This window comes from Cricetulus griseus (assembly GCF_003668045.3).
Source record: "Cricetulus griseus strain 17A/GY chromosome 1 unlocalized genomic scaffold, alternate assembly CriGri-PICRH-1.0 chr1_0, whole genome shotgun sequence".
NCBI lineage: Eukaryota > Metazoa > Chordata > Mammalia > Rodentia > Cricetidae > Cricetulus > Cricetulus griseus.
In genome coordinates this window covers 148036022-148063311 of record NW_023276806.1, presented here as the reverse complement: position 1 = coordinate 148063311, position 27290 = coordinate 148036022, and the positions used below count along the sequence as shown (strand labels likewise).

The 27290-nt window shown below is 36.2% G+C and overlaps 1 protein-coding gene across 1 annotated transcript in view; it reads right to left on the bottom strand.

Annotated features, from left to right (window-relative positions):
• The window catches only part of Acss3 (acyl-CoA synthetase short chain family member 3), a 184821-nt gene that overhangs the window by 40950 nt on the left and 116581 nt on the right, over window positions 1-27290 (bottom strand). Inside the window, exons 8-9 of the mRNA XM_035451839.1 lie at window positions 18466-18617; window positions 12061-12164 (exon numbers count right to left, since the gene is read on the bottom strand). Of these exons, the coding sequence (XP_035307730.1) occupies window positions 12061-12164; window positions 18466-18617 (256 nt within the window). The remainder of the gene's footprint in view (window positions 1-12060; window positions 12165-18465; window positions 18618-27290) is intronic.

Here is a 27290-nt window from a genome sequence, read left to right as displayed (position 1 = left end):
AACTTTATATGGAAAAATAAAAGACCCAGGATAGCCAAAACAGCCCTGTACAATAAAGGAACCTCCAGAGAATAGTTTTGTAAATGGACTCTTCAAGGTGAAGTCACCAAAAAGATATTTTACTCATCAGTGGGTCTGCTCTTAAGCTTTAACTCTGAGATGTTGTGCAGTAAAAGTTACAAGACATCTCAGCGCTCAAGCTACATACACAGACAAGTATGTTTAAACTTGAAGAAAGCCATCCACATAGCCAGCCACACAGAGTGAAGGGATATGGGAAATAAGAGGAGCTGTAATGCTTTCAAAGCTGAATTCCAGGAATGAAGGACATTTCTTCTAATAGATTAAACTCAAAATGATAGACTAGCAGGCTGATGTCTCTTGTCAATAAGCAGGCCAACCTGTGTGTGTGTGCATACACAGTATCTGACAATACAAGGGCAACAAAAGAGAATAATTCAGAAAAACAAAATGGCCTGTACATTGATGCATTATGGAGCAAAACCTTAAATATTAGTTAAGAAATTCAATGTATATAAAAGTAATAAGACAGTTCAAGAGTGCATCTGTAACAATTCCCTCAGAGATCTTTGTTTAGCATGCTTGTTAACAAACTACAATTAATGATTCTCTTCTATGGTTTTGCTTCTTATAGGTAAAAATGCATTGATTTCTTAACATAAAACACATTCCTGGTCTAATGAGTCTTCTGTATATTTTCCTAAGGCTATGGTGTGATTTGGAAAGCCTGGCCAATTATAGTAGTTGGAACAATTGTTGTAGTCTGTTCTCAGGAAGCATATTCTAATCATCTTAGTTAATTTTCTCCTGCTCTGAAAAAAAACCATGAGGAATGCAACATGAGAGAAAGCATTAGATTAGGATTATGGTTTCTGAGATTTAGAGACCATGATGGCAGAATAAAGGCAGAACATGGTGCCAGGAACCTTAACAGCTCACATTTCAAAACCATGAGTAGGAGGCAGAGGGGACACACTAGAATTTGTGCAAGTCTTCTGAAACCTCTAAGTCACATTTGGTCCAACAAACTCCATGCACCATGTTCATTCACAAACATTTCTACCAACTGGGGAGTAGGTATTCAAACATGTAAGCCTTTGAGGTCATTTGCATTCAAACCACCACAGTACTGAACTGGGCAAAGATACATTTGGCATTTTAGTCACTTTTTATATTCTTTAAAAAGCATGTTATTAGTGTAGGGGCACCATTTAGATAAATGGTCTTAATTTATGAGCTTGCATGTCTGAAGTTTGCTGGATCATTTTAACCTCTAGTTTAATAAAATCCAAAGTGTTCAAATTTGTTCTCAAAGGAAGAATATTTAGGCTGTATAAAAACTGTAGTTACTTTAGAACTTGAACTGCAATTTAAACTGTAGCAGTTCAATCAAATAGGATGAAAAACACTCTAATTACTCAAGATATAAGAACTCAACAAAGGTGGCTCGAGGCACATAGAGTAAAATTAATAATTTCAATTACTTCCAGTGTCTATTAGGTGACTATCATTTACTCACTGAAATTATTTCCTAGGAGTTTTTCAAATGATAGGAAGAATTTTATTCTCCCATTGGTGTTGTGAAAACAAAATGAACAAACAATAAAGTCATAGAGGAAAGCTCAAGGAGGTAGTGATGAGCTTAATTCAGTTATGTCATAACTCCCTAGACATCAAAACTATTAAAACATTTTCCTTATAAACATTGTATCTCCTGATGAGCACAGCACAAATGTTATCCACGCAATTAGAAAGACTGAAAACTCTACCTGTCTATTTTTGTGCCAGTACCTAGCTGTTTTCAGGACTATAGCTCTGTAATAGAGCTTGAAGTCAGGGATGGTGATGCCTCCAGTAGTTCCTATATTGTACAGGGTTGTTTTAGCTATCCTGGGTCTTTTGTTTTTCCATATAAAGTTGAGAATTTTTTTTCAAGTTCTGTGTTGGGGTTTTGATGGGGATTGCATTGAATCTGCAGATTGCTTTTGTCAAGATGCCATTTTTACTATGTTGATCCTATCTATCCAGGAACATGGGAGATCCTTCCATTTTCTGGTATCATCTTTAAAGACTCAAAATTCTTATGCTACAGGTCTTTCACTTTTTTGCTTAGCATTACCCCAAGGTATTTTATGTTATTTGTGGCAATTGTAAAGGGTGATGTTTCTCTGATTTCTTTCTCCACCAATGTGTCATTGGTATATATTAGGACTACAGATTTTTTGAGTTAATCTTGTATCCTGCCACTTTGGTGAAGGTGTTTATCAGCTGTAGGAGTACCCTGGTAGAGTTTTTTGGGTCACTTATTTATCATATCATCTGCAAACAGTGAGAGCTTGACTTCTTGCTTTCCAATTTGTATCATTTTGATCTCCTTTTGTTGCCTTATTGCTCTAGCTAGAACTTCAAGGACAATATTGAAGAGATATGGAGAGAGTGGACAGCCTTGTCTTGTTCCTGATTTTAGAGGAATAGCTTTGAGTTTCTCTCCATTTAGTTTGATGTTGGCTATTGGGTTACTGTATATTGTTTTTATTATGTTCAGGTATGTTCCTGTTATTCCTGATCTCTCCAGGACCTTTATCATGAAGGGATATTGGATTTTGTCAAAGGCTTTTTCACCATCTAGTGAGATGATCATGTAGTTTTTCTTCTTCAGTTGGTTTATATGGTGGATTACATTGACAGATTTTCGAATGTTGAACCAACCCTGCATCTCAGGGATGAAGCCTACTTGATCATGGTGGATAGTTTTTCTGATATTTTCTTAGATTCAGTTTGCCAGTATTTTATTGAGTATTTTTGCATCTATGTTCATGAGAGATATTGGTCTATAGTTCTCTTTGTTAGTTGTGTCTTTGTATGGCTTGGGTACCAAAGTAATTGTGGCCTTGTAAAAAGAATTCGGCAATGAACCTTCTGCTTCTATTGTATGGAACAATGTGCGGAGTATTGGTATTAGCTCTTCTTTGAATTTCTGGTAGAATTCTGCACTGAAGCCATCTGGCCCTGGGCTTTTTTTGGTTGGGAGAATTTTTTTTCCAACTTTTTATTTGAATTAGGAACAGGATTGTTTTACATGACAATCCCATTTCCCTTCTCCCACCCGTCCTCCCCTTCCACTCCCCCACTGAAACCTTATCTGTCACATATCTCTTCTGCTCCCCATGGATGGTGAGGCCTTCCATAGGGTGTCATCAGAGTCTTTCGTTTCCTTTGGGGTAGGGCCTAGGCCCACCCCCGTGTATCTTGGCTCAAGGAGTATTCCTCTATATGGACTGGGCTCCCAAAGTCCACACCTATGCTAGGGATAAATACTGGGCTTCTACAGGAGGTCCTGTAGATTTCTGAGGTTTCCTCACAGAAACCCATGTTCCTTGGGTCTGGATCAGTCCCATGCTGGTATTCCAGCTATCTGCATCTAGGTTCATGTTCAGATCGGTGATTAGTTATAGGTGTCTGCTTCTACTTCCACAAGTTGCTGGATGAGGGCATATAAGTCTGTCATCAATCTCATAATCAGGGTAGGGCATTTGAGGTAGCCTCTCCTCCAATGCTAAGATAGTTAGCTGGTGTCATCTCTGTAGATCTCCAGACATTTCCCTAGTGCCTGATTTCTCTGTAAACCAAAAGTGTCTCCCTCTATTATATCTCCATTCTTGTTATCGTGTATTCTTCCCCTGACTCATATTTTCTGCTCCCTCATGTCCTCAGCTTCCCTCTTCCTCTCTCCATCTCATTCTCCTAGCTCCTTCCCCCTTCTTCCCATGCTCCCAAATTGCTCAGCAGATCTTGAGCTTCTCCCCTTCTCCAGGGGACCATTTATGTCTCTCTTAGGGACCTCCATGTTTATTAGCTTCATTAGCAGTGTGGATTGTAGGCTGGTAATCCTTACTGTGTTTCTAAAATCCGCATATGAGTGATTACATACCATATTTGTCTTTTTGCGATTGGGTTACCTCGCTCAGAATGGTTTCTTCTAGATCCATCCATTTTCCTGCAAATTTCAAGATTCCATTGTTTTTTTCCACTGAGTAGCACTCCATTATGTAAATGTACATTATGAAAATGTACATTTTCTCTATCCATTCTTCCGTTGAGGGGCATCTAGGCTGCTTCCAATTTCTGGCTATTACAAATAGTGCTGCTATGAACATCGTTGAACATATGCCCTTGTTGTATGAATGTGCTTCTTTTGGGTATATGCCTAAGAGTGGAATTGCTGGATCTTGTGGTAGACTCATTCCCATTTTCTTGAGGAGTCGCCATACTGATTTCCAAAGTGGCTGTACAAGTTGGCATTCCCACCAGCAGTAGAAAGCGTTCCACTTTCTCTACATCCTCTCCAACATGAACTGTCATTGGTGTTTTTGATTTTAGTCATTCTGACAGGAGTAAGTAACTCTGGTATCTCAGAGTTGTTTTGATTTGCATTTCCCTGATGGCTAAGGATGTTGAACAATTTCTTATGTGTCTTTCAGCCATTTTAGATTCCTCTATTGAGAATTGTCTGTTTAGTTCTTTACCCCACTTTTTAATTGGATTGTTTGGTGTTTTGGAGACTAGCTTCTTGAGTTCTTTGTATATTTTGGAGATCAGCCCTCTGTCAGATGTGGGGTTGGTGAATATCTTTTCCCAGTCTGTGGGCTGCCATTTTGTCTTGCTGACTCTGTCCTTTGCCTTACAGAAGCTTCTCAGTTTCAGACGGTACCATTTATCAATTGTTGACCTCAGTGTCTGTGCTACTGGTGTAATGTTCAGTAATAGGTCTCATTAAAACTCAAATCACAAATAAGGCCTCACAAAGTTATAGTTGGAGACTTCAACACCCCACTCTCACCCCTGGACAGGACCACCAGACAGAAACTTAACAAGGAGACAAAGGAACTAACAGAAGTTATGACCCAATTGGGATTAACAGACATTTATAGAACTTTTATCTAAACACAAAAGAATATACCTTCTTTTCAAGATCACATGGAACCTTCTCAAAAATCGACCACATTCTCGGCAACATAGCAAACCTCAACAGGTACCAAAAAATTGGAATAATCCTCTGTGTCTTATCAGAATACCATGCTTTAAAGATAGAAATCAAACGAAATCAAAGTGCACAAACCCTACAAACTCATGGAAATTGAACAACATGCATTTGCAACATACCTGAGCCAAGGAAGAAATAAAGAAATTAAAGACTTCCTAGAATTCAATGAAAATGAAGACACAACATACCCAAACTTATGGGACACTTTGAAAGCAGTACTAAGAGGAAAGTTCATAGCTCTAAATGCTCACATGAAGAAACTAGAGAATAGCCACACCAGAGATCTGACATCACAGCTGAAATCTCTAGAAAAAATGGAAGCAAATTCACCACGGAGGAGCAGAAGCCAAGAAATAATCAAACTGAGGGCAGAAATCAATAAAGTTGAAACAAAGAAAACAATTCAAAGAATCAATATAACAAAGAGTTGGTTCTTTGAGAAAATCAACAAGATAGACAAACCTTTATCCAAATTAACCAAAAGGCAGAGAGAGATCATGCAAATTAACAAAATCAGAAATGAAAAGGGGGACATAAGAAGGGACACTGAAGAAATCCGGAGAATTTCAGGTCGTACTTTGAAAACCTGTATTCCACAAAATTGGAAAATTTAAAGGAAATGGGCAATTTTCTGGAAATTTATCACTTACCAAAATTGAATCAAGAACAGATAAGCAACTTAAATAGACCTATAACCTCTAAGGAAATAGAAGCAGTTATCAAAAGTCTCCTAACCAAAAAATGCCAGGGGCCAGATGAATTCACTGCAGAATTCCACCAGAAATTCAAAGAAGTGCTAATACCAATACTCCTCTAATTGTTCCACAAAATAGAAGCAGAAGGGACATTGCCAAAGTCTTTTACGAGGCTACAATAACCTTATACCCAAGCCACACAAAGACACAACTAAGAAAGAGAATTACAGACCAATATCCCTCATGAACATTGATGCAAAAATTCTCAATAAAATCCTAGCAAATAGAATACAAGATCATATCAGAGAAATCATCCACCATGATCAAGTAGGCTTCATCCCAGGGATCCAAGGATGGTTCAACATATGAAAATCCATCAATGTAATCCACCATATAAACAGACTGAGAAAAAAAAACCACATGATCATCTCACTAGATGCTGAAAAAGCCTTTAACAAAATCCAACACCCCTTCATGATAAAGGTCTTGGAGAAATCAGGGATAACAGGAACATACCTCAACATAATAAAAGCAATATACAGCAAGCCAACAGCCAACATCAAATTAAACGGAGAGAAACTTGATCCAATTCCTCTAAAATCGGGGATAAGACAAGGCTGTCCACTCTCTCCTTGTCCTTGAATATTGTCCTTGAAGTTCTAGCTAAAGCAATAAGACAACAAATGGAGATCAAGGGAATACAAATCTCGTAAAGGAAGTAGTCAAACTCTCACTATTTGCAGACGATATGATAGTCTACATTAGTGACCCGAAAAACTCTACCAGGGAACTCTTACAGCTGATAAACACCTTCAGCAAAGTGGCAGGATACAAGATTAACTCAAAAAAATCTGTAGCCCTACTATATATGGATGACATACATGGTCTCCTGCAGAAGGGGAAAGGGACAAGATTTCCTGAGAAAATTGGAAGCATGGGGGGAGGGGGAGGGAACTAGGAGAATAAGAAGGGGAGAAGAAAAGGGGTGAGGAAGACATGATGGGACAGGGAGGTTGAGTTAGGGGAAGAACAGATGTGAGGAAGATAAGAGATAATATAGTAGAGGTAGACATTATAGGTTTAAAGAGAAATCAGGCACTATGGAAATGTCTGGAGAGCTACCAAGATGACACCAACTAACAATCTAAGCAACAGAGGAGAGGCTACGTTAAATGCCCTCTCCTGATAATGAGATTGATGAATAATTCATATTCCATCCCCTAGCCCTCATCCAGCAGCTGGTGGAAGTAGAAGCAGACACCCACAGCTAAACCTTGAACTGAACTGAAATCCAGATGCAGAGAAGGAGGACTGATGAGCAAAGGGGTCCAGACCCCCTGAATGTTGGTGTCAGTGAGAAGACCCTGGAAATCTATGGTGCCTATTGTAGTGGATCAGTACTTATCCCTAGCATAGGAATGGACATTATGAGCCCATCCCACAAGGAGGGATACCCTGAACTTAGACACAAGGGGGTTGGCCTAGGCCTTATCCCAAAGAATATGACAGACTTTGAAGACCCCCCTATGGAAGGCCTCACCCTTCCTGGGGAGCAGAAATGGTATGGAATAGGTAGGGCCTTTGTTGGGGGGGGCAGGGGAGGAGGGGAGGGAGAGCGACCTGGGATTGATATGTAAAATAATTTTCTTGCTAATAAAAAATAAAAATGTAAATACCCCTGAAAAAAAAGACTCAAAACTCTTGATCTAAGCCCTTCACTAAGGTGCCCTTTCCAAAGTTATTGTAAAATTTAAAAGTTACAAGTTTATGGTCAACAGCTCCTTTTATTTAGATTTTGTTTAGTTCATGTCTATGAATCTTTTGCATCCTATTCCATGAAACCTGAGTTACAAGTGGTTGTGAGTCACCACGCGGGTGCTAAGAATTGAACATGCATCCTCTGCAATCTCAGCAAGACCTCTCAACCACTGAGCCATCTCTCCAGCCCAGTGGCCATTGTTTATAAAATGACAACCAAAGGAACAAAATAAGAGCCTGAGATGTTGTGTTGTAGGCATTTCTAAAGCAGTACCATGTTTTACAACAACAGGAAAACAAAGATAGAAAGAAGAGAGAAAGGAAAGTGAACCTTACAAATCGAAAGGGTATACTCTAGCTTGAAGAGTTAATCTGAGTGTAAGGGAAATTTTGTTAGATCATTTATTCTTAAGAACGTCTTTAACTTTTCTTGAATCAGAAAAAGTGATTCCTTCAAAGAACATCATTTACTACATGGACAGCCCTTTATTGTGAAAAATATGTTTCCTGTCTGATTTCTGAGAAAGCTCCTTTCTCTACTAAAAATTACCTATAACAATACAATATTTTTATCTGGAGATTATACAATTAAGGATAATGAACCACATTTGAGAATAATGAACTTCAGACTGCTTCATTGTACATGAAATACTGTATTTTAGAGGAATCCCTAGCTATTCTTTTAAACTCGTGATTATATACCTGTCTCCATATTTCTATGTTGAAAATGAAAAAATTCAACAATCCTGCTGTTTTCGATCATTTTACAGATAAGTGACAGTGAAGATAAAACATTTAAGTGAATGGCAAATCAGTTTTTTTTTTAGACTAATGAGCATACCCTATCGAGACTTAGCAAAACTGATTTCTCCATGATATTATTAAATGTTCACAATAGTATAATTAAAAGTGGAAGCTTAATGCTTCAGTGGTCATGTGCAGCAAAAAGTCTCTGTAGGTGTACTCCTGTGAGAGGAGGGGGGATAGTGTCTGTTCTTACATACTCCAAGATTAGCTTTCAATTTGAAATTGTAGATATTTAATCAAACATCAAAGAACATTGATATTAACCGATCAAAAGAGAATATTCATAACTAAAGGTTTGTTGGTGCTAACATAAACTATATTTGAATGACAGCAAATAATATAGCAGGGCTCAGAGATGACTTAGTTGTTAAGAGTGCTGGCTGCTCCTGTGGAGACCTGAGTTCCAGCACCCAAGTCAGCTGGCTAACAACCACCTGGACCTCCAGTTCCAAAGGATCAGAAGCTCTCTCTGGCCACTGCAGGCATGTGCACATAAGCACATGTACATTGCATATATCTCACAAACACACAAACATACATAAATAACAGCAAATCATTTTTCAAAGCATGGTTATATAAATAGATTGATTACAGCTGAAATCAAAGAACCCAATGGATTTTATTCATCAATTTAAGTAACTTAACAATCCTTGCTAATTTCAAATTACACACCTAACAACTCATTTACACACATATGTTAATGCAATCAAAGATGAAATTCATTACTCTTTTACACACATATCTATATGGAAGTCTCATCCAGGCTTATAAGTGTATAAAATATCAATTTCTAAGTACATAATAGGAGAAGCCTTCTAGCACACTTGAGTTTTACAACAAAGAAAGTCACTTTTTGGTCAAAGCTTAAAATTCTTAGGAATATTATCTGGATATTTTGTAGGATGTTTCTCAGGAAAACAAGCAAACCTCTGTTTGATGAGTGAAACATAAAAATATTTATCAATGTGCTAAAAGTATCAAGTCCTTTTATTGTGGTGAGTTAATAATCACTCCTTCATTCATCATTTTTCTCCTGTGGATTTAATATTTCTTATAATATCACTTTAAGAAAGAGAACTGTATGTGCAAGAGAGATGGCTCCTGTTTCTGTTAGAGGACTAGAGTTGGGTCCCCATCATACACACACTGTAGCTCATAATGCCTTGTAACCGTTTAGTAGCTGCCCACATGTGCCTGCACCCTCCAAATACATACACACATGACTAAAAATAAAATAAATATCTTTAAAAGAATGAGAACTGGCAAATGTAAAATTCAGTGTGGCTTTACACTTTACTGAAAAATACAATATTGAAAATGGAATAATAATTTACTATGCTAATAAAGGTTCTAACTATGTATCTACAGAGAACCATGAAGTTGCTCTGGTCTAGCTTCCTTGAGCGGCATGCATCATGGGTTTTTCAGGTTGGAGTCCATGACTCCATCCTGGGGCACTGTTTGCCTTCCAGTTCCTGAGAAACCAAGGCACTCCCTGAGGCAGTAAAGCATTTAGGCCACTTTGTGTTTCTCTGAGGTTTTCTTAGAACACATGGAAGCAAGGAAGCTTGACAGGACAATTGGTCCTAGATATTAATCTTGTGTACCTGTATAGTTTACAAACATCACCAAATCCTAGCAACTGCTACTGTATCGATCCTGAAAATCACTACTATATTCTGTTTCTGATAAGGGTATAAAAAGTCTGATTGCTCTCAATAAAACTAGGACAGCCTCAGGCTTGTTGAAAACACTCCAACGCAAGCCTGGATGGATTTCTCGTTGGCCACATCAGATAACCTTGGCCCAGTAAGAAAATGCTGGCACTTACATGTATCCATCTAACTATTAGTTGATAACTTTATCATCTAGCATTCAACTCTATTCTGGAAAATGTTTTTTTTTCTTCATTCTTGCATTCTGGTTTTGCTGTGAAAAAAAATTCAAGCAATCTTGGGTTCTTAAATATGAGTGCACCTATACCTTGCTTTTATAAAAGCTAATACATTGCAAAACAAAGTGATATTACATAGAAGTATGTAGTTAGTGCTTTTAGAATATGTATGCTTTATAGATTTTGGTGAGTTTTTTCATATTTCTAAAAGCACTAACTATGTATATTTATATTTTTTTCTAGGCAAGGAAAGTTAAAAGTTTAAAAGCTCACAGTATCTTACAGTGATATCCAGGAAAACAACTTTAAAAGGATAATAGGGAACACACAATACAATACTCTTTCTTGTTTTTTTTTTAGTGTGTTTTAATATATTGTATTATTACAATGCTATATATTACTCCAAGTGAAGTCCTGTCTTTTGAGTTCTTAAGTAATTAAAAATCTGCATACAGGTAGCAAATTTTTCTTTAGTAAATAAACCTACAGAAAACAAAAATCTCATTGTTTTTATTTATGTAGGAAGCAAGTCCTCTGATCTGATCAGTTACTTTAAATTACACATTACAATGATGTATAAAAAAGTTTTCCAAAAAGCAACATTCAAGGAGACAAAATAAAATTATAATGCATAAAAATCAAAAATATCCAAACTATTAAATATTGAACTTTAGATTTAGCTTTCTACTTGCTCTTCTATGAGGGGTGCCAACATTGTAACATAATGCTATCTACAAATGTGCATGGCTACAAACACAGCAATCCTGGAAATATGTAATCAAGGGCAAGTGATGGGGGCAGTGATTAGATATGTTCATATCTACATTTAAATTATTGTTAAGAGCACTACTAAGTTTCATCATGAAACTTTGATAATTTTATGCAAATTTGATAGTCTATCCCAGATTCTAAGAAAATTGAAGTGTTAAAGGCATTGACTTTACATTATATATTTATGGTTTGGTCTAATTTGCTCTACTGAGTGGAACTAACATTATGGAGGCTACCAGCCTACCCCATGGCTCACAACTATTTTTAAAGAGTTGAATAAAAATATATGCAAACTATGAAGAGGAAATACGATTCCAGCTCACTGACTCACTCTCACATATATGCAAACCATCCATATAAGAAAAGAAAGGAAAGAGTAAGGTTTTTATTTTTTGTTTACTTTTCCAAAGCTTATATTTTATCTACCCAATAAAATTCTGCTCCCAATGACCAAGGAAATATATATATATATATAATATATATATATTATATATATATATTTATGTATATATTTGATATATATACATATATCAAACTAGTAAATAAATGATAACCATAGCCATATATTAGTATTATCTGGAGAAAGAAAAAAGTAACAAATGTACAAACAAAAGAGAAAAGGTAGAGTTTTATGAGATACAGAACATAGAGTCTCCTATGGCAGGGACAATTCTTTAACAAATACTATGGGAGCAGTGTGAAGAGTGAATTAGAGAACACATAGAACAGAGATGAGAGGTAAGGGCAAATCAAAGCAGGGCAGATGCTGCCTCTGCTCTCACGACTCAGAGCTACCTGAAGGAGGACAATCTGAAATTTGGCAATTCACTGCATGAAAGAAACAATGCTAAGTTGGTAAAAATGTCTTCAGTGGTGTCTATCAATGGCTAAGAGAATGGTTGTGTCTATATGACTACTGAAGACATTATTAACACCATGTCATTCAAGTGTTTATTTCTACCAGAACCAGAACTGTGGATTCTGATTGACATGACTAAGAACCTCCTACAGTTCACTGAGGGCTCTGAAGAATTTCAGCAGTTTTTAGGGAAGGTTTAGGGAACAGTTACCTGTTTGCCACCAATGGTCTAGAACAGGGACTCTGAAGACCTTTTTGGACCATTCTAGGGTCTCCACATCACACCTTTCCCCCGCCACAAACAGTGTCTTGAACCTGAATATAAGAGAGACAGTGAGTTCCAAGTATTGCCTGAAAATTAAATGAGATAGTTTCTATTATGTTAGAAAAAAAATCTACTGGACTCTAACCACATCATTTACATCAGTAAAAATGGCCTTTTAGAAGAATACCATGCAGTAGGACAGTAAAGTAAATTACTTGTGTGTATTCAAATGTAACCACTTGTAGTTCACAGCATTGAGGTACTTCAAAAGCAGAGCCCAGAACTACAGATAGATGTTCAGCTTTGAGAATGACAATTGAGTTGACTTTTTAATGTACCTGTCACATTCCTCTAATGATCAAACATGAACAGACTTCCCCCTTGACATTAGCCTTGCTAATTTTAACTCCTAATTTCCTTCTTTTATTCGTATGAAGGATGTACCCAGAAATATGCTCACAAATACCCACAAAGGCAGCAAATTTGATCACATATATGATTCTTCCTTATGAGTTCCTTGAGGATAAATTACTATGATCTTAAGAACATATTTTCTCTATTCTGAGAAAGACACACAGGAAAAAGAATGGCTAATAAAGAAGTATTATTGTAGCCCTGGGGTCAAACAGACTCCTATCGTAAGGAAGCTGGGTTACAGGAGGATGAAGGAGAATTAACATCACTGACAGAGCAAACCATGCCCTAGAGCAGAAAGAACAAAAGAGAAAAATGGACCTACTCTGACCCTGTTAGTGATTCATTGAAAGAAAGGATGTTTTTCTTTCATGGTCATTGCTCTCATGGCCTGTCTGTCAGAAAAAAGTATGTATGGATGAGCAGTCAATTCATTATCTTCAAAGGAAAAATATTCAACAAACAAAAACCTCCCTGCTCATCTTGAACAATGCAGTCTGCTACTGACAGTACCTTATTGTTTTCTACATTTATCAAGCAGTTACTATAGTATTAAATAAGACTGCGTCTGTGATTCAGGAACATTCTGCTCCTATTTGCTACACACACACACACACACACACACACACACACACACACACACACTGTATAATTTCTATATTGTATATTTTAATAACAATGTGACACAAACATCTGAAGTCCTTGAAAAAAGAACATGAACACATTTCTCCCTACATGCATATCTTGAACCTTTTACCCCATTCTTTCAGAATGTGACTATATTTGGAAATGGGACCTTTAATAATCGCTGAAATAAATGGTTTAGCTGAACACAAGGAAAAATATTGTGTTCCCTCTTCATGTCATCTGCATAAGTCAGCTCAGGACAGATTATAATTCTAAGTTAAAAAGTGAAATAAAAACACTCTAAAGTAGTGATGTTGGAAAATGCGTCTTGACATTAGATTGTGTAAAGTGAATTAAATCATCCAAGAAAGCACTGAGACTAGAGTGAAATATACATTGAATCAAAACTACCACTAAGGTATTGAAATGAAATTTACATATATATATATATATATATATATATATATATATATATATATATATATATGGAGGGAGGGAGGGAGAGAGAGAGGGGGAGAGGGAGAGAGAGAGAGGGAGAGGGAGACAGAGAGATTTCATTGAAAGTCTTTGCAAATTTTTAAATACTTGACAATAGAAATTTTCAAATTTGGTCAATAAAAAAGTTATTAACATTCTGAGAGGCAAACTGAGGGCTTAATATGCTGTTACCACAAGACAATAAAAATGACCAGTGTATAAAATTTGCCTGAACAAAGTATGACCTGATGATTCTGGATTTTTCTCAGTGTCCATTGTTATGTTCCCCTTTTCATTTCTGATTTTGTTAATTAGCATGTTCTCTCTCTGCATTTTTGGTTAGTTTGGATAAAGGTTTGTCTATCTTGTTGGTTTTCTCGAAGAACCAACTCATTGTTACATTAATTCTTTGTATTGTTTTCCTAGTTTCTACTTTATTGATTTCAGCCCTCAATTTGATCATTTCCTGGCATCTACTCTTCTGGCGTGTGTTTGCTCCCTTTTGTTCTAGAGCTTTCAGTTGTGCTGATAATTTTCTAGTGTAACTATTCTCCATTTTCTTCATGTGGGCACTTAGTGCTATGAACTTTCCTCTTAGCACTGCTTTTAAACTGTCCGGTAAGTTTGGGTATGTTATGTCTTCATGGTCATTGAATTCTAGAAGTCTTTAATTTTTTTTATTTCTTTCTTGACTCAGGAATGGTGCCTTGCTATGCAGAATCTGTCATAGTTACAATTCAGGTATAAATACTAAAAAGACACAGAGTGGCAGCTCAGACTCTGGAGAGATGAGAAAGCATATGGTGTTGACTCTGGGCCCTGGAGTAGCATCGCATGGCAACAGCATATTTTCTGAGGCAGGGAACAGCACTATATTTCTCTCATCATCATCATCTCTCCATAGTAGCAAAGGTTTGACCATATGGTGTAAACATATTACTAGTGACCCTTGTTTAAACTCTCACCAGCAATGTAAGAACCACCTTGATGTATTAGACACTTGTCAGAAAGGTCACTGATATATACTTTAGTTTTTCAATTATGGTGGAAATAAAATACCATCTCATGTAATTTTGAATTTTCTTATTTATTTATGAAAGTGAAAATCTTCTTATGCTCTAGTATCCTTCTTCTTGAACTCATTTTATTACCTACCCATTTCTTTATTGAGTTGTCTGTTCCTTAGTGAGAGGGTTTATAAAATCTATAAATTAAGTATCTAATGGTTATATATGTTATGAAATCTCTTTTCATATAAGTCTTTATTATTTTGATAGGCAATTGCTCAAATAATTATTTTAAAATTCATTAAAATTTTCCTTACTGGTTTGTTGTCATGGAATATTATTTTAAGTTGTGTTACATGGGTTTATGCTGTGGAACATTTGTTTTAATGATGCAAAGATGTATTGCATTCATTTATGTTGCATTTGTTTAACTCTGTGAAGCTGTGTCACTGTGCCTGTCTAAAACAACTGATTGATCAAATAAAGAGCTAAATGGCCAAAATCAAGGCAGGAGAAGGATAGGTGGGGTTGACAGGCAAAGAATGTAATAGGAGGAGAAATCTAGGAAGATGGAGAAACAAGAACAAGGAGAGAAGGACTCTAGGGGCCAGCTACACACCTAGCCACACACAGAATAAAAGTAAAAGTAAGAGTCACAGAAGTAAGAAAAGAAAAAGCCCAAGACCAAGTAGATGGATAATTAAGGTTAAGAAAAGCTGGCTAGAAACAAGCCAAGCTAAGGTTGGGCATTCCTAAGTAAGAATAAGTCTCCACATGTGATTTATTTGGGATCTCTGTGGTAGGCCCTCCAAAAGAGTCAAAGAGTAGAGAGTAAAAGAAGAAAAACCAACCAACAACACTTTGTGACTTTATATTTTAAACACTTTATATTTTAAAAACTATTAACTGTGAAAACCATCAAATGCTTATTTCTCTTATAACCCTGATGAGGTAAGCTAGTTTAAAAGTATCTTTATATATGTGGGGGAAACTATTTTTGTACTTAATAAAGCAGTTGGCCCCATGACATTCATCTACTTAAAAGTCTGCATTTCCTTTATCAAGCCACTTCTCCTATGAATAATTTTTCTTAAAATGAAGGAATATAACATACTGTTTTCTTATATAGAAGGGATTCATAATTAACCCAATATCTCATAGTTCACAATACCTTCCCACAGTCAAAGAGAGCTCTCTTACATTTTCTCAATACAAAAGAAAGACGATCATTGCATTTTTTCAATAACTCTTAACCATTATTTTCTTTTACTATTACTTCATTAATTTTGGCTTTTCCTCAACCACAGCATTTCATAATGGTTGTGTAGATGGTTACAACACTTCATTACCATATCTCATCACTGTGGCACTACTTGTTTTGGGTTCCCTAACCATCCTCTTATGTGCATATTTTTCCTTGATGAAAGTCTTGAGAATTAAGTTCTGTTAGTCTCACCCAATAGTATTCTATTTTACTTTTAGTCTTATTCAGTATTAAATGTCTCTAACATGGTGTTAATGTTGCAGATTTGGTTGTATGAGAAGATTAGAGTAGTTTTCTAGATTCAGCCTCTAACCCAAATGTAGCCTTTTTAGAAATCAGCTTCTTTGTTTGCAATAAACTGTTGGAATTTCTTAAACTCTTCTGTTTTCACTGGACTCTTAGTTAACCAGTGAGAATCTAATAAAATAGTTCAATAGTGACATTATTTGTGTAGCATATAAATATGAAAAGCAAAAGTTCTTTTTTATCACATGGATGTCAAACCCTTTTTAAGAGGTGATACTTTTTCTAAATAGCAACACTATACATATGTGGGTAAGTGAGTGTATGAGTCATGGTCAAATTGCCTATGTTAGGTTCTGTCCTAACTTATCTCAATGGTAAAATAAGGATAAAGTTTACAGATTCATCCTATGAAGATGTTACTATTAAATGAGGTAATAAACCACGTGTGTCTTGCACAGTGTGTTCACTCATTAAAAAGAATATTTTGAAGATTGGGGGTGTTTATAGGTTAAAGTATTCTAAACATTTAACATTCCTAAATATCAACTTAAAACAGACAAATGTGCCAACATGAATACTTTCGATCCTAAAGACAGAGGAAGACGGAAAGGAGAAAGATTTTGTCATTGGTCTTATGATAAATTCTAATATTCTATGAGTAGTTAATCATGTGAAAAAAGTGTTAATTTTAGTGATCATTATTGCATGGAAGATAACATGTAAAAATGTATGTGTAAGTAGGAACACATGGGGAAAACAAAAAACATTTTAGCATACTGTCAAATAAAATCCCAAGCCCTACACTTGTACCATCAAAGTATGTTTATGATGGTGAATGGATACTTAAGAAACTAACTTAATGTTTTCTCACAACCTTTAGGATTGTCTTAAGATATAATTACTATATAACTAATAGACTATTTTTTGCCAAAATCTGTTTTCTGTCTTCTGCATTGAGCTAGGGACAACTGAAGTATGATAAATGAAGGCACAAAAGGAAGATAAATAGAATATTGTAGTGCAAGAGTCATATTATGCATACTTCTCAAAATAAAACTGGCTTGCGGTGGTGCATGCCTTTAATCCCAGCACTCGGAAGGCATAGGCAGGCGGATCTCTGTGAGTTCGAGGCCTGCCTGGTCTCCAGAGAGAGTGCCAGGATAGGCTCTAAAGCTACACAGAGAAACCCTGTCTCTAAAGAAAACAAAAAAGAAACTGTATTATTAACATAACCTGTGTAATTTTTAGTAAATCTAGATCTATTGTCTCATAATGTAAAAGTATTTTAATGATGAATAAACACAGCTAAAGATCCTTCCCAAGATTCTCATCTCAGCAGCTGATTGGATGATACCTATTTTGTTTACTTTGGGCCACAGAAACATAAAATTCAAACACCATGGTGTTTAATATCACATATTCAAACTCTCTTAATCCAACTCTGGTTTTACTTGAAGAAAAATCAAAATATCATTCTTTGGCTTATGACAGCAATGACCTATATCAGAAACTTAAGCAAGAACTAATGTTGTAAAGGACCTTGAGGGTATAAATTGTTATAATTACTTCTGAAAATACGTATCATTAAACTAAAAAATCAACAAAATAACACAAAAATATCTAAGGTATCCATAGCATGTTGTTACAAATAAAATAGAGTAATTGCTGTCATTACAAACAAATGTAATCTGGACAATAATATTCACATTGTGTCTGCGCATATGTATTCGAGTATCATTTCCCCCCATTTAAGACATGTTTATATTAATATTTCCAGAAGACAGTTAAATAATGAGATAGAATGCATCTGAGTCAGAATCAGAATTTTGCTTTTACAGAAAGTATAAAGAGTGTGTTTTATAAAGGGGGAAAAAGAAAGAAAGAAAGAAAGAAAGAAAGAAAGAAAGAAAGAAAGGAAAGAAAGCAAGCAGGGAGGGAGGGAGGGCAAATAGGAAGGAAGGAAGGAAAGAAGGAAGGAAGGAAGGAAGGAAGGAAGGAAGGAAGGAAGGAAGGAAGGAAGGAAGGAAGGAAGAGGGGGAGGGAGGTAGGGATGGAGGGAGGAAGGAAGAGAGAAGGAAGGAAAAAGGGATAAGTGTTATGGTTTGAGTTGAATTGAAACAAACAAGTCTATCTTGTCTAAAGATATGTGTAGTCAGGTTCCTAATTCAACTATCTGAGTTACAAGTACAGAGCGATTCTTAATAACATTTTCAGTATTTTACTTTCCATGGAGGTATTACAAAACCACAAAATAATGCTCAGTTATATTTGGGCCGCAGGTTCTGATGTAATTTGCCCTATGCATCTCTACTTCACCTTGTCAAAGAGTACTGCTTCCCCAAGGCTGCCCCAGGGTCCTGTTGACGGATTGCTCTAATTGCAGTTGGTGCTGTAAACAAGGCAGCCACTCCATGCTCTGCAAGCACACGGAAATAAGCGCCGGCATCTGGTGTTCCCACAGGCTTTCCCTATGATGAGATTCATTTAAAATGTCACTGGCTAAATGTCTCATATTTCATCGACTGTTCAATACCTACACATTTAACACAGCAATATTAACAAGCATAGTTTCCCAACAAATCGTAATTGAAGACACTACCTTGGTTTGTTATAATTTAAAACTAAAAAAGAAAACACCCAGGCTATTTTTCTCCCATTTAGGATCTTGGAAATTTTGGGTTTTTTGTTTTTTTGTTTTTTGTTTTTGTTTTGTTTGTTTTTTGAAACAGGGTTTCTCTGTATTGTTTTGGAGCCTGTCCTGGAACTCACTGCACTGAGCTCTTTATATTCTCTCTAATGCTGAGATCAAAAGTGTGAACTCAGTTTCTCTTTTTAGATGGATTTACTCTCATGCAGACCTGAGTGGCCTTAAACTCACAAAGATCCATATGTCTCTGTCTCCGGAGTCCTGGGATTCAAGTTGTGTGACACCACTACCTAGCCTCTATGGCTGTGACTAGCTATGTATTATGATCTCCAGGCAAGTTTTATTATATCAACACATATGCTGAACAACAGTGTATACATATTCCAGGGTAAAACATAAGTGGCACAGGTTAAAACAAATAAAATAGTTGCCTTATTTTGTTTTTGATGCCTTGAATATGCTAGAACACATCATTATTACCCAAAAGATAGGCCACTATATATAAAATTGGTCAATCTCCACTGATTAAATCCTGTGTAAGCTTCCCTGGGATCTTTGGTTATAGAAAGCTCACATTTTAAACTCTACATTTAGGTAGCTAAAGGAAAGAATTTGCTTACAGCAAACTCAGAAACCTCTCAAAACAGAGAATGAGAAAAGAACTATCAATGTGGTGGTTTCAATGGGAATGAACCCCATGGGCTTGTACATTTAAATACTTGGTCCTCGGTTGGTGGAACTGTTTGGGAAGAATTAGGAGGTGTGGCCTTGTTGGAGAAGGTGTGCCACTAACAAAAGGCTTTAAGGTTTCAAAAACCTCTGGTATTCCTGAAAGACTTAAAAATTAGCAAAGAAATATAGCCCAGAGACTGACCAAGGTCACTACTATGACTTAGTGCCTGGAATTTACTAGTCGCCAGCAATTACTCCCTTACAAGGCCATAAGATAACTGGGTACCAAAAATTCCCAGATGGCCACCCTCCCCTGAGGGGCTCATGAAGGAAACAGATTGTCCCACTGGCCAATGTGTCAACAATTAACAATTAAGGGTCCCTATGAAACAAAGAGATAGCTACCATTTGCTCAGGCAAGATTAGTTAGGACATCCTGAGGTCTGTGGGTTTTACAACTGGTGGGTCAGGAGGCCATTTGATTCCTAGTCCTTCCCTCAAGACAAAGGGCCTCCTAGGAACCCATGACTCTGGTCACGTACTCAATGGACAGAGAGTCACAGCCCCTCCCTAAGCTTGTGGTTTTGGCCTTTAAAAACGCCTGTGCCTGGGGGACGGGGGCTGCCCTCTAGCCTGCGTGCTGAGGAGGTCTGTTTAAACAAATGTTGACCTTTCATTAAAGCCTCTTGCTGTTTTCGTCAAGTTTCTGCCTCCGCATGGTGATTGGGGTGGCCGTGGTCCTGGGCTGAGATCATGGGGGTCTTTCATTCCTAATTTGCTATCCTCTGCTCTGAAGTTATATCTCAAGATGTGAGCTCTCAAGTACTGCTCCAGCATCATGCCTGCCTTCATTCATTGTCCCTACTGTAACAGTCATGGACTTTAACCCTCTGAAACTATAAGCTCCAAATCAATGCTTTCTTCTACAACTTGTCTTGGTCATGGTGTATTATCATTGAAAAAGACAATCAATCTGAGGGAGTTGGACAGTAACTTAAATTCAGTTCTTTTTTCAGAATGGGTATTTGAAATGATACAATTAGGGTTTAGTTTTTCTTTTTAAACAATCACCCTGAATGTTCTTTAATATAACTATATTTCTTTTCTTTAAGAAATATAACCTTTTAGGCCTCTCATAGGACTCTTATGCTTTCATTCTCGTGTTTTAAGTATCATCTATTACAACTTGTCATTCTTTGTAATGATCCCAGCTATCCTAGAGAAGTTATCTTCCATTTAAATCATTACTATAGTGGTCAATAAATTTAAATAGTACACAAAGCTGCCCATTACAAACAAGCAACACATATACATAGCTTGACTCAAATTTTGAAGCAATACAACTATCAGTCAGGAATGATGTTACAACTTTATTCTTTCTAATACAATAAGGTGAACATTCATGACTTTTATGTCTTCAAAATACCTTAAGCATCAATCAATCCCATGAGGACTAGATAGTGATTTGGTAAATCTGATCTCACCCACATAAAAAATTATTTAAAAAATAAGCCTTATGAAATTGACTTGCCCTGTCTATCTTCCTATTTTCTTGCCTAATAAGTAAAAATAAACTACTTTGTCAATATTTGTTTGGTAAGGCAACTACACTGAGAGGATTTCTCAAAATTGTTTGAACTCCATTAAAGAAACATATTCTTTGGCCAAATTCTGAAGTAGAATGCTATTGCTTAGAAGAGTCAGAGGAAAATGATACTGAATAAACTTAATAACTGTATTTATGTCCTCTAATGGAAGACATGTGTCATAATGAAAGTAGTGTGTTACATGTGATTATCTTCATAGGTGTATTTTGATTCTTTCATAATGCTTTCAGCTTTTTACCTTTAATAATAAAATGGTACATTAAATATTGGAAATATTACTCAAGTAAATGTTTTATTACTAATATAGGATTATAACTCTATTGCAATTCTGATGATGCATCAAAGAAATATACAACAATATTGTATTTATTGAGCAAAAAGAAGAATGCCATGATACAGACTCACTTTTAGGAATATTTGAAATGATATATGAAAGCCTCAATCTTTTGGACATTGATTAAACTAAAAATGTCAGTTGTTTAGAATTGAATGTCCATTTTCCAAAAAATAATTAAATATTATAAGTAAAATATTACCCTACTCTAAAATTATCTAAATATGTACATAGATATTTATTTTTAATTTTCCAAGAATTTTCTATGTGATCTCAAAATTGATCAAAAATTATAATACCAAACAAAATATTTTTCTTAAAACACTCTGATTAATAAATATTAATACTTCAATTAAGTAAATATCTCTGTTAATATCAGAACCTGACTAGACATTTCATTAGAATACTTAACACAGCTATGTATTATGTGAGTACATTTTGTCAGGTTAATCATAGGTTTAATAAATATTAATTGAGCAGCTACTATGGGTTAGTTAGATATGGAAACCATTTTGTTAAAAGTCAGGTAAGGCCCTGCTCTGATGTAAATTATAATTTGACAGAAAAGAGTATAGAATGATGTAACATATTATAAATAATAGCATAACAGATGCTGCAGGCTGTGTGCAGAATAGAAAGAAGTGCTATGCAGTTAGCCCTATCTCTGTTAGTAGGTTCAAAAAACCGAAGCAAAGCCCAGGAGCATTTTTCTTTATGAACATTAAATAAAAGTGACTTCAATACCTTATTGATTTTATTGAGTACTCTTTTCTCGAACCCTTCTGCACACGCACACACGTAGAGAAGCTCATGCATATAAGCCATATATCACCTTTTAATGCCTTTCAAATGTACCCAGTAATACCGTGACCAGGCTCATTTGACGGTAGATAAAGACCCTACTTCCACAGGCTGCATTTTGTGAATGGCAATAGCCAAGCACTCAATTTAAAAATGTAATTCTAAGGTTGGCCTGTTAAAAAAGAAACAGACACAACGATGGCAAAAGTGCAGCTAAAAGCGGCAATATAAAATCTAACTGGCTGAAATCAATGTCATTACTTCCTTATTGTTTACTTTTTAATGACCCCAAAGTAAAGTCTGTGTTATTGGCTCTACTTAAATGACAGAAAACAAGCATACTGTTATTGACACTGGTAAGGAAATCTACAACTTCATTAGTTACACATCTTTATATTTATTTATTTATTCATTAATTTAATTATCTACCTATTTATTGTGTGTGTGTGTATGTGTGAAATAGAGGGTGTATGTACAACATAACATTTGCAAATTGGAAGACTTCCCTTAGGAGTCAGTTCTCTCCCTCTAACTTGTGGGATCCCAGGATCCAACTGAGGTCTTCACATTACCACCATACAAGTACCTGTACCCACTGATCCATCCTGCCAGCCCACATGGCATTACGTTTTAAAATCAGTTTCAGATAGTAGCAATTCCTATTATTAGCTAGGCTTATAGTGTGGTTAGTAACATTTCATAGTCCAGAAATCAAGACAGTTATAAAATAAATACCTTGAAATTCACTTCCTTGTATAATTTTTTTTTTTTTTTTACCACTTTGAGACTCAGCCTGTCATTAACGGACAACAGACAACAAAGTTCCAGTTAGGAAAGGAAGGAACTGCATGAGTTCGCACATATTTAGTACTGATACAAAGTCTTTAAAACCGGAAAGCAGGAAAGAACACACCTTCTCCCAAAGAAAGATAAACACCCAAGTCATATCTTTGAACCCTAAACAAAATGAATCCCTTTATTACAAATCCTGTGACTTATTTGGTGGAGGTCATTGCCACTTGTGGTTTTCTGGCCTTGACATAAATATTTTTGAGTCCAGTACAGGGCTTGCCTCTGTTTTCACAGAGTTAGAAATATGTCTAGTTTCTTTTGAATACAATTTCTGAGAATGTCACCCAAGGCATGATTTTTACTGAAGTTTTGAGGCGAGGAGAGCAGCACTCCTCACCAGCCAGTGTGATTTCATTTCAGCAGACAGGTGCTGTGGAACACCGCTTTGTTTACTCTGGAGCAGTGATGGATCTGCCAACAGTATTTGCTAAGTTTCTGATTCCTGTCATATGCCATTACCAAAGGGTGAATATTCTGGCCTGCAACATTTAAAGTCGAGACTTACTACAACATAAACAAATCTGCAAGATCTAGTATTTAATGGGAAAGGTCAGAATGGAGAATAGGTTATATAATTTGTGCAGTGCTGTTTGTTTAAAACAGAAAAGATATTGCTAATGCAACAATAATCTCATATGCATATATATATATGTGTGTGTGTGTGAGATTCTACATATATGATGCCTCATATATATGTACACACATACACACACACACACACACACACACACACACACACACACGTATATATATGCCTTCAAGGAGAGGAATTTGAAACTCTGTAAACAGAAAATAGAAAAATTCTTCTTGTTTGGCCTTTTCTATGTTTTGAAACATGAAATGATCAGAGAGAGCTGTCATGACTGGGAACATTGTTCCATGGCTTCAGAGCCGACCACTTTTTAATTCTTTTATTTATTCCTGTGAAAGACTATTTCTCCCTCTGCCAGCCACCATTAGTTGCCTTTTGTTCTTTGTCTAGAGTTAGAACCCTATCAAATCTTCCCACTTCCACATTATAATAGCTATTGATATTGCCATAGTTCCTGTTTTGTTTATGTAGCTGTTTCTGTGAGTGACTTTCTGTTTCTAATTGTGGATGATTCTTGTTTTATTTAATTAATACATTTAAATTTAACATAGATATGTATTTATAGGAAAACACATTGTACACAAAGGATTCAGACTATTCATGGCTTCAGGCATCCTCTGGGTCTCTGGAATAAATCTCCATGCCTAAGTAGGGGACTATGCATGTGTCCATGCATGCATGTGTGCATCTGTGTGTGTGTGTATGTGTGTGTGTGTGTGTGTGTGTGTGTGTGTGTGACTCATATATGTTAAATACATGGAGAACTATGTGATCTGAATAATATCCACATTTTACAAGTGTAATACTAATATAGACTGTGGAGGAAAGGGCATTTGAAGAGATGGCAGTAGCTCTATCCACCTTCCTGAATAGGTTAACGCTGCTATCCAAAGTATTTGGAGGAGTGGATTTGCTCTCTCACCTAACTATTCTTTTGCCACTTGAGGACAGTCTTTCTTTGCCCTTTAGGATGTATCAACAAGGTACCATGCTGGAAACAAATAGCAAGAATTCCAGGAGGTATCTTATTGTTTAGCCCTCAAAACTGAGAAATTGATATCTGCTCTCTTCAAATTACCCAGTCTGTGGAATATTGTTGTAGCCACCCTAAGTGAATGTACCCTCTGTTGCTGTCCACTACTAGTCTTTATGATTTGCCTCTTTATCTGTCTTTTGTCAGCTCTGGGAATTAAGAACATTGAGTCTTAAAATGAGACTAATCCCCAGCAAAGAAACCATTGCTTCTATCTAGTTGATTAGCATCTACCTATCTCCAGAAATAGAATCTTACTTCTGCAAGTGTTAGTATGAAGCAAATGATACAGAGTGTGCAATTGGCAACTCTGCAACCCCAGTGCTGAGCTAATTAGAGGTCTGACATATTTAGCATTCTCAGTAGTCACAGGGAGCATTTATCCTTGACACAGCTAGTAGTTCACAGCTTCTAGTAGGACTGTTTTTACTTCTGTGCTTGTCCGTGCTAATTGATTTTCAATCATTCTGCTATCGCATATTAGAGGGAAACATTGAAGTTTTTTTTTTCTGTATCACAGTGATCAGTGAGTCTGTATAATTAACAGAGAAGTAAAATAGCTTCTTGCTAATCACACTTGCCAACTTCTATGGGAGCATCAAAGCACAATATATACAGTATCTGAGATTGTGTAATGTCACATTCCTTCATGATGTCCAACTCTGCCCAGACAACCTCAAATGTGCTGATATTTCTCCACATAGGAAAGTGAATCCAAGCCAAATATCCCTCCAAATTTCATAATTATTGTCATAAGGTGACTACATACACACTGGTCCCTGAAGCCTACTTCAGCTGTCCTACCATACTTGTCTTAAAGCACAGTGCTTGTCTTCATCTGTGTTCAACTGTTTCCCATTGTTCCTCAGTGTAGATTGATCTTCAGCTTCCCACACTATCTCTCAGATTTCTTGGGTTTTACTTCTACAGCTTCTCAGTTTCAAGCCTCCGCAGGTTCACCCAACTACTATTTTTAATGTTCATTTCCCTGAGTTTCTTAATTAACTTAGAGAATTAAATTATTAAATCTAGCTGTTGATTATTCCCTCAGCTTCAAAACTTACATTTCAGTATCCAACAGATGTCTGAATAGCACATAGAAATTCATTATCCAGACCAAAAGCATTATGTCCGCTCCTCCTGGCCATTTTTCCTGCTGCAGGGCTACAGTGGATAACTGCCTTCCCACTAATTCTTCTAGCTGAAGACATCAGTGCTTCATCCCATGTCCTTCCTACCTTTCTGATGTTACCCACCTGACACCTACAGTCACCCTTCTTAACACTCATATGTGTCATTGTGCTCAGCAGATACATCAGCAAATGTTTGCAGAGAGGGCAAATGAGTCTTAGAGTACAGGTGGACTTGAAAACCTGACTTCTTCATCCTGAGCCACTAGTACAGTTATTTAACACTCTTTGGTCCATGTGTTTTATTATGGTAATAATAAGATTTGAAATGCCTGTTTCATAGGTGTGTAGTAAGAATTCATACATGAAAAGTGCTTAGAAAAGTTCTGATTGCCCAAGTCCCAATCGATAATAGTGATTTAATTTTTGTTTACTTTTTTAAAAGCAAAGTCTTTCCTTTAACAAGACATAATATTCTCCTAAAAGTTAATGAACAGACTTTGGAACTAGGTTTTAAGAATCTATTATGGAGTACCTTCCAAAGCTGACTAGGATTTTCTTTTTTTTCTTCTTTGCAGTTTCCATGCAGTATGAAAGATTCCTTATTTTGCTGTGTTTATTTGTTTGCTTTCTGTTCCTCAGATTGTTTTTAATTCCTTGACTATATTGTCAGATCCTACAGTGCAAGGATCATATCTGATGCCTATTCTGTCTCCCCTTAAGCCTCTAGAACAACGTTGTTCACAATATGCTCCTGTAAATATTGCCCATTTGAGTTATAACAAAGTGGCAATTGCTTGCTCCAACACACCACACAGGAATATATAAAGAAAAATAAATGAAAAACCACATATCTTTGTACAAATTGCCATTTGAAGAATCTAAAAGATGTTGGAATCAGCTTAAATAACTTCTTCATCTGAGAAGACCAAATTATACAAACTCAGTCACAGTAGCGACTTGAGTTATTTTCCTCACTACACACACTCAGAAAAGCAGAATGCTGCCATGTTACATTTTAGAAAAGCAGAAAAAGGAATCTTCCATTATATAAGTGGAACAAGAAGTCTAAGTGTTGTTTATTAAGTGTACTAGTTACATCACAGCTGCTGGTCTTAAAGGGAACTAAAATTCTCTGTCTTTGGCAGAGAAATTTTAAAAATTGATAAAATATGTGAAAATTCAAATCATGGGTAGTGAAATATAACTACACAAGCAGACAACAATTGTATCTTTTAAAGGGCCTGGATGGGATGGTGGATTAAGAAAATGCACTAGTGACCCTTTTGCAAAATACTGCATAGGATAACCTTGTGGAAATTATAGATCCAGGGCAACACAGATATTCCAGAGAATGCTATCTAGGACACTTTAGAGAGAGCTAGGAAGTTTGTCACCTACTAAAACAACTGTGCAGTAGTTCTCATCTTTAATACTCACAAATATGAGATTTTTTATACTTGAAAATAACCT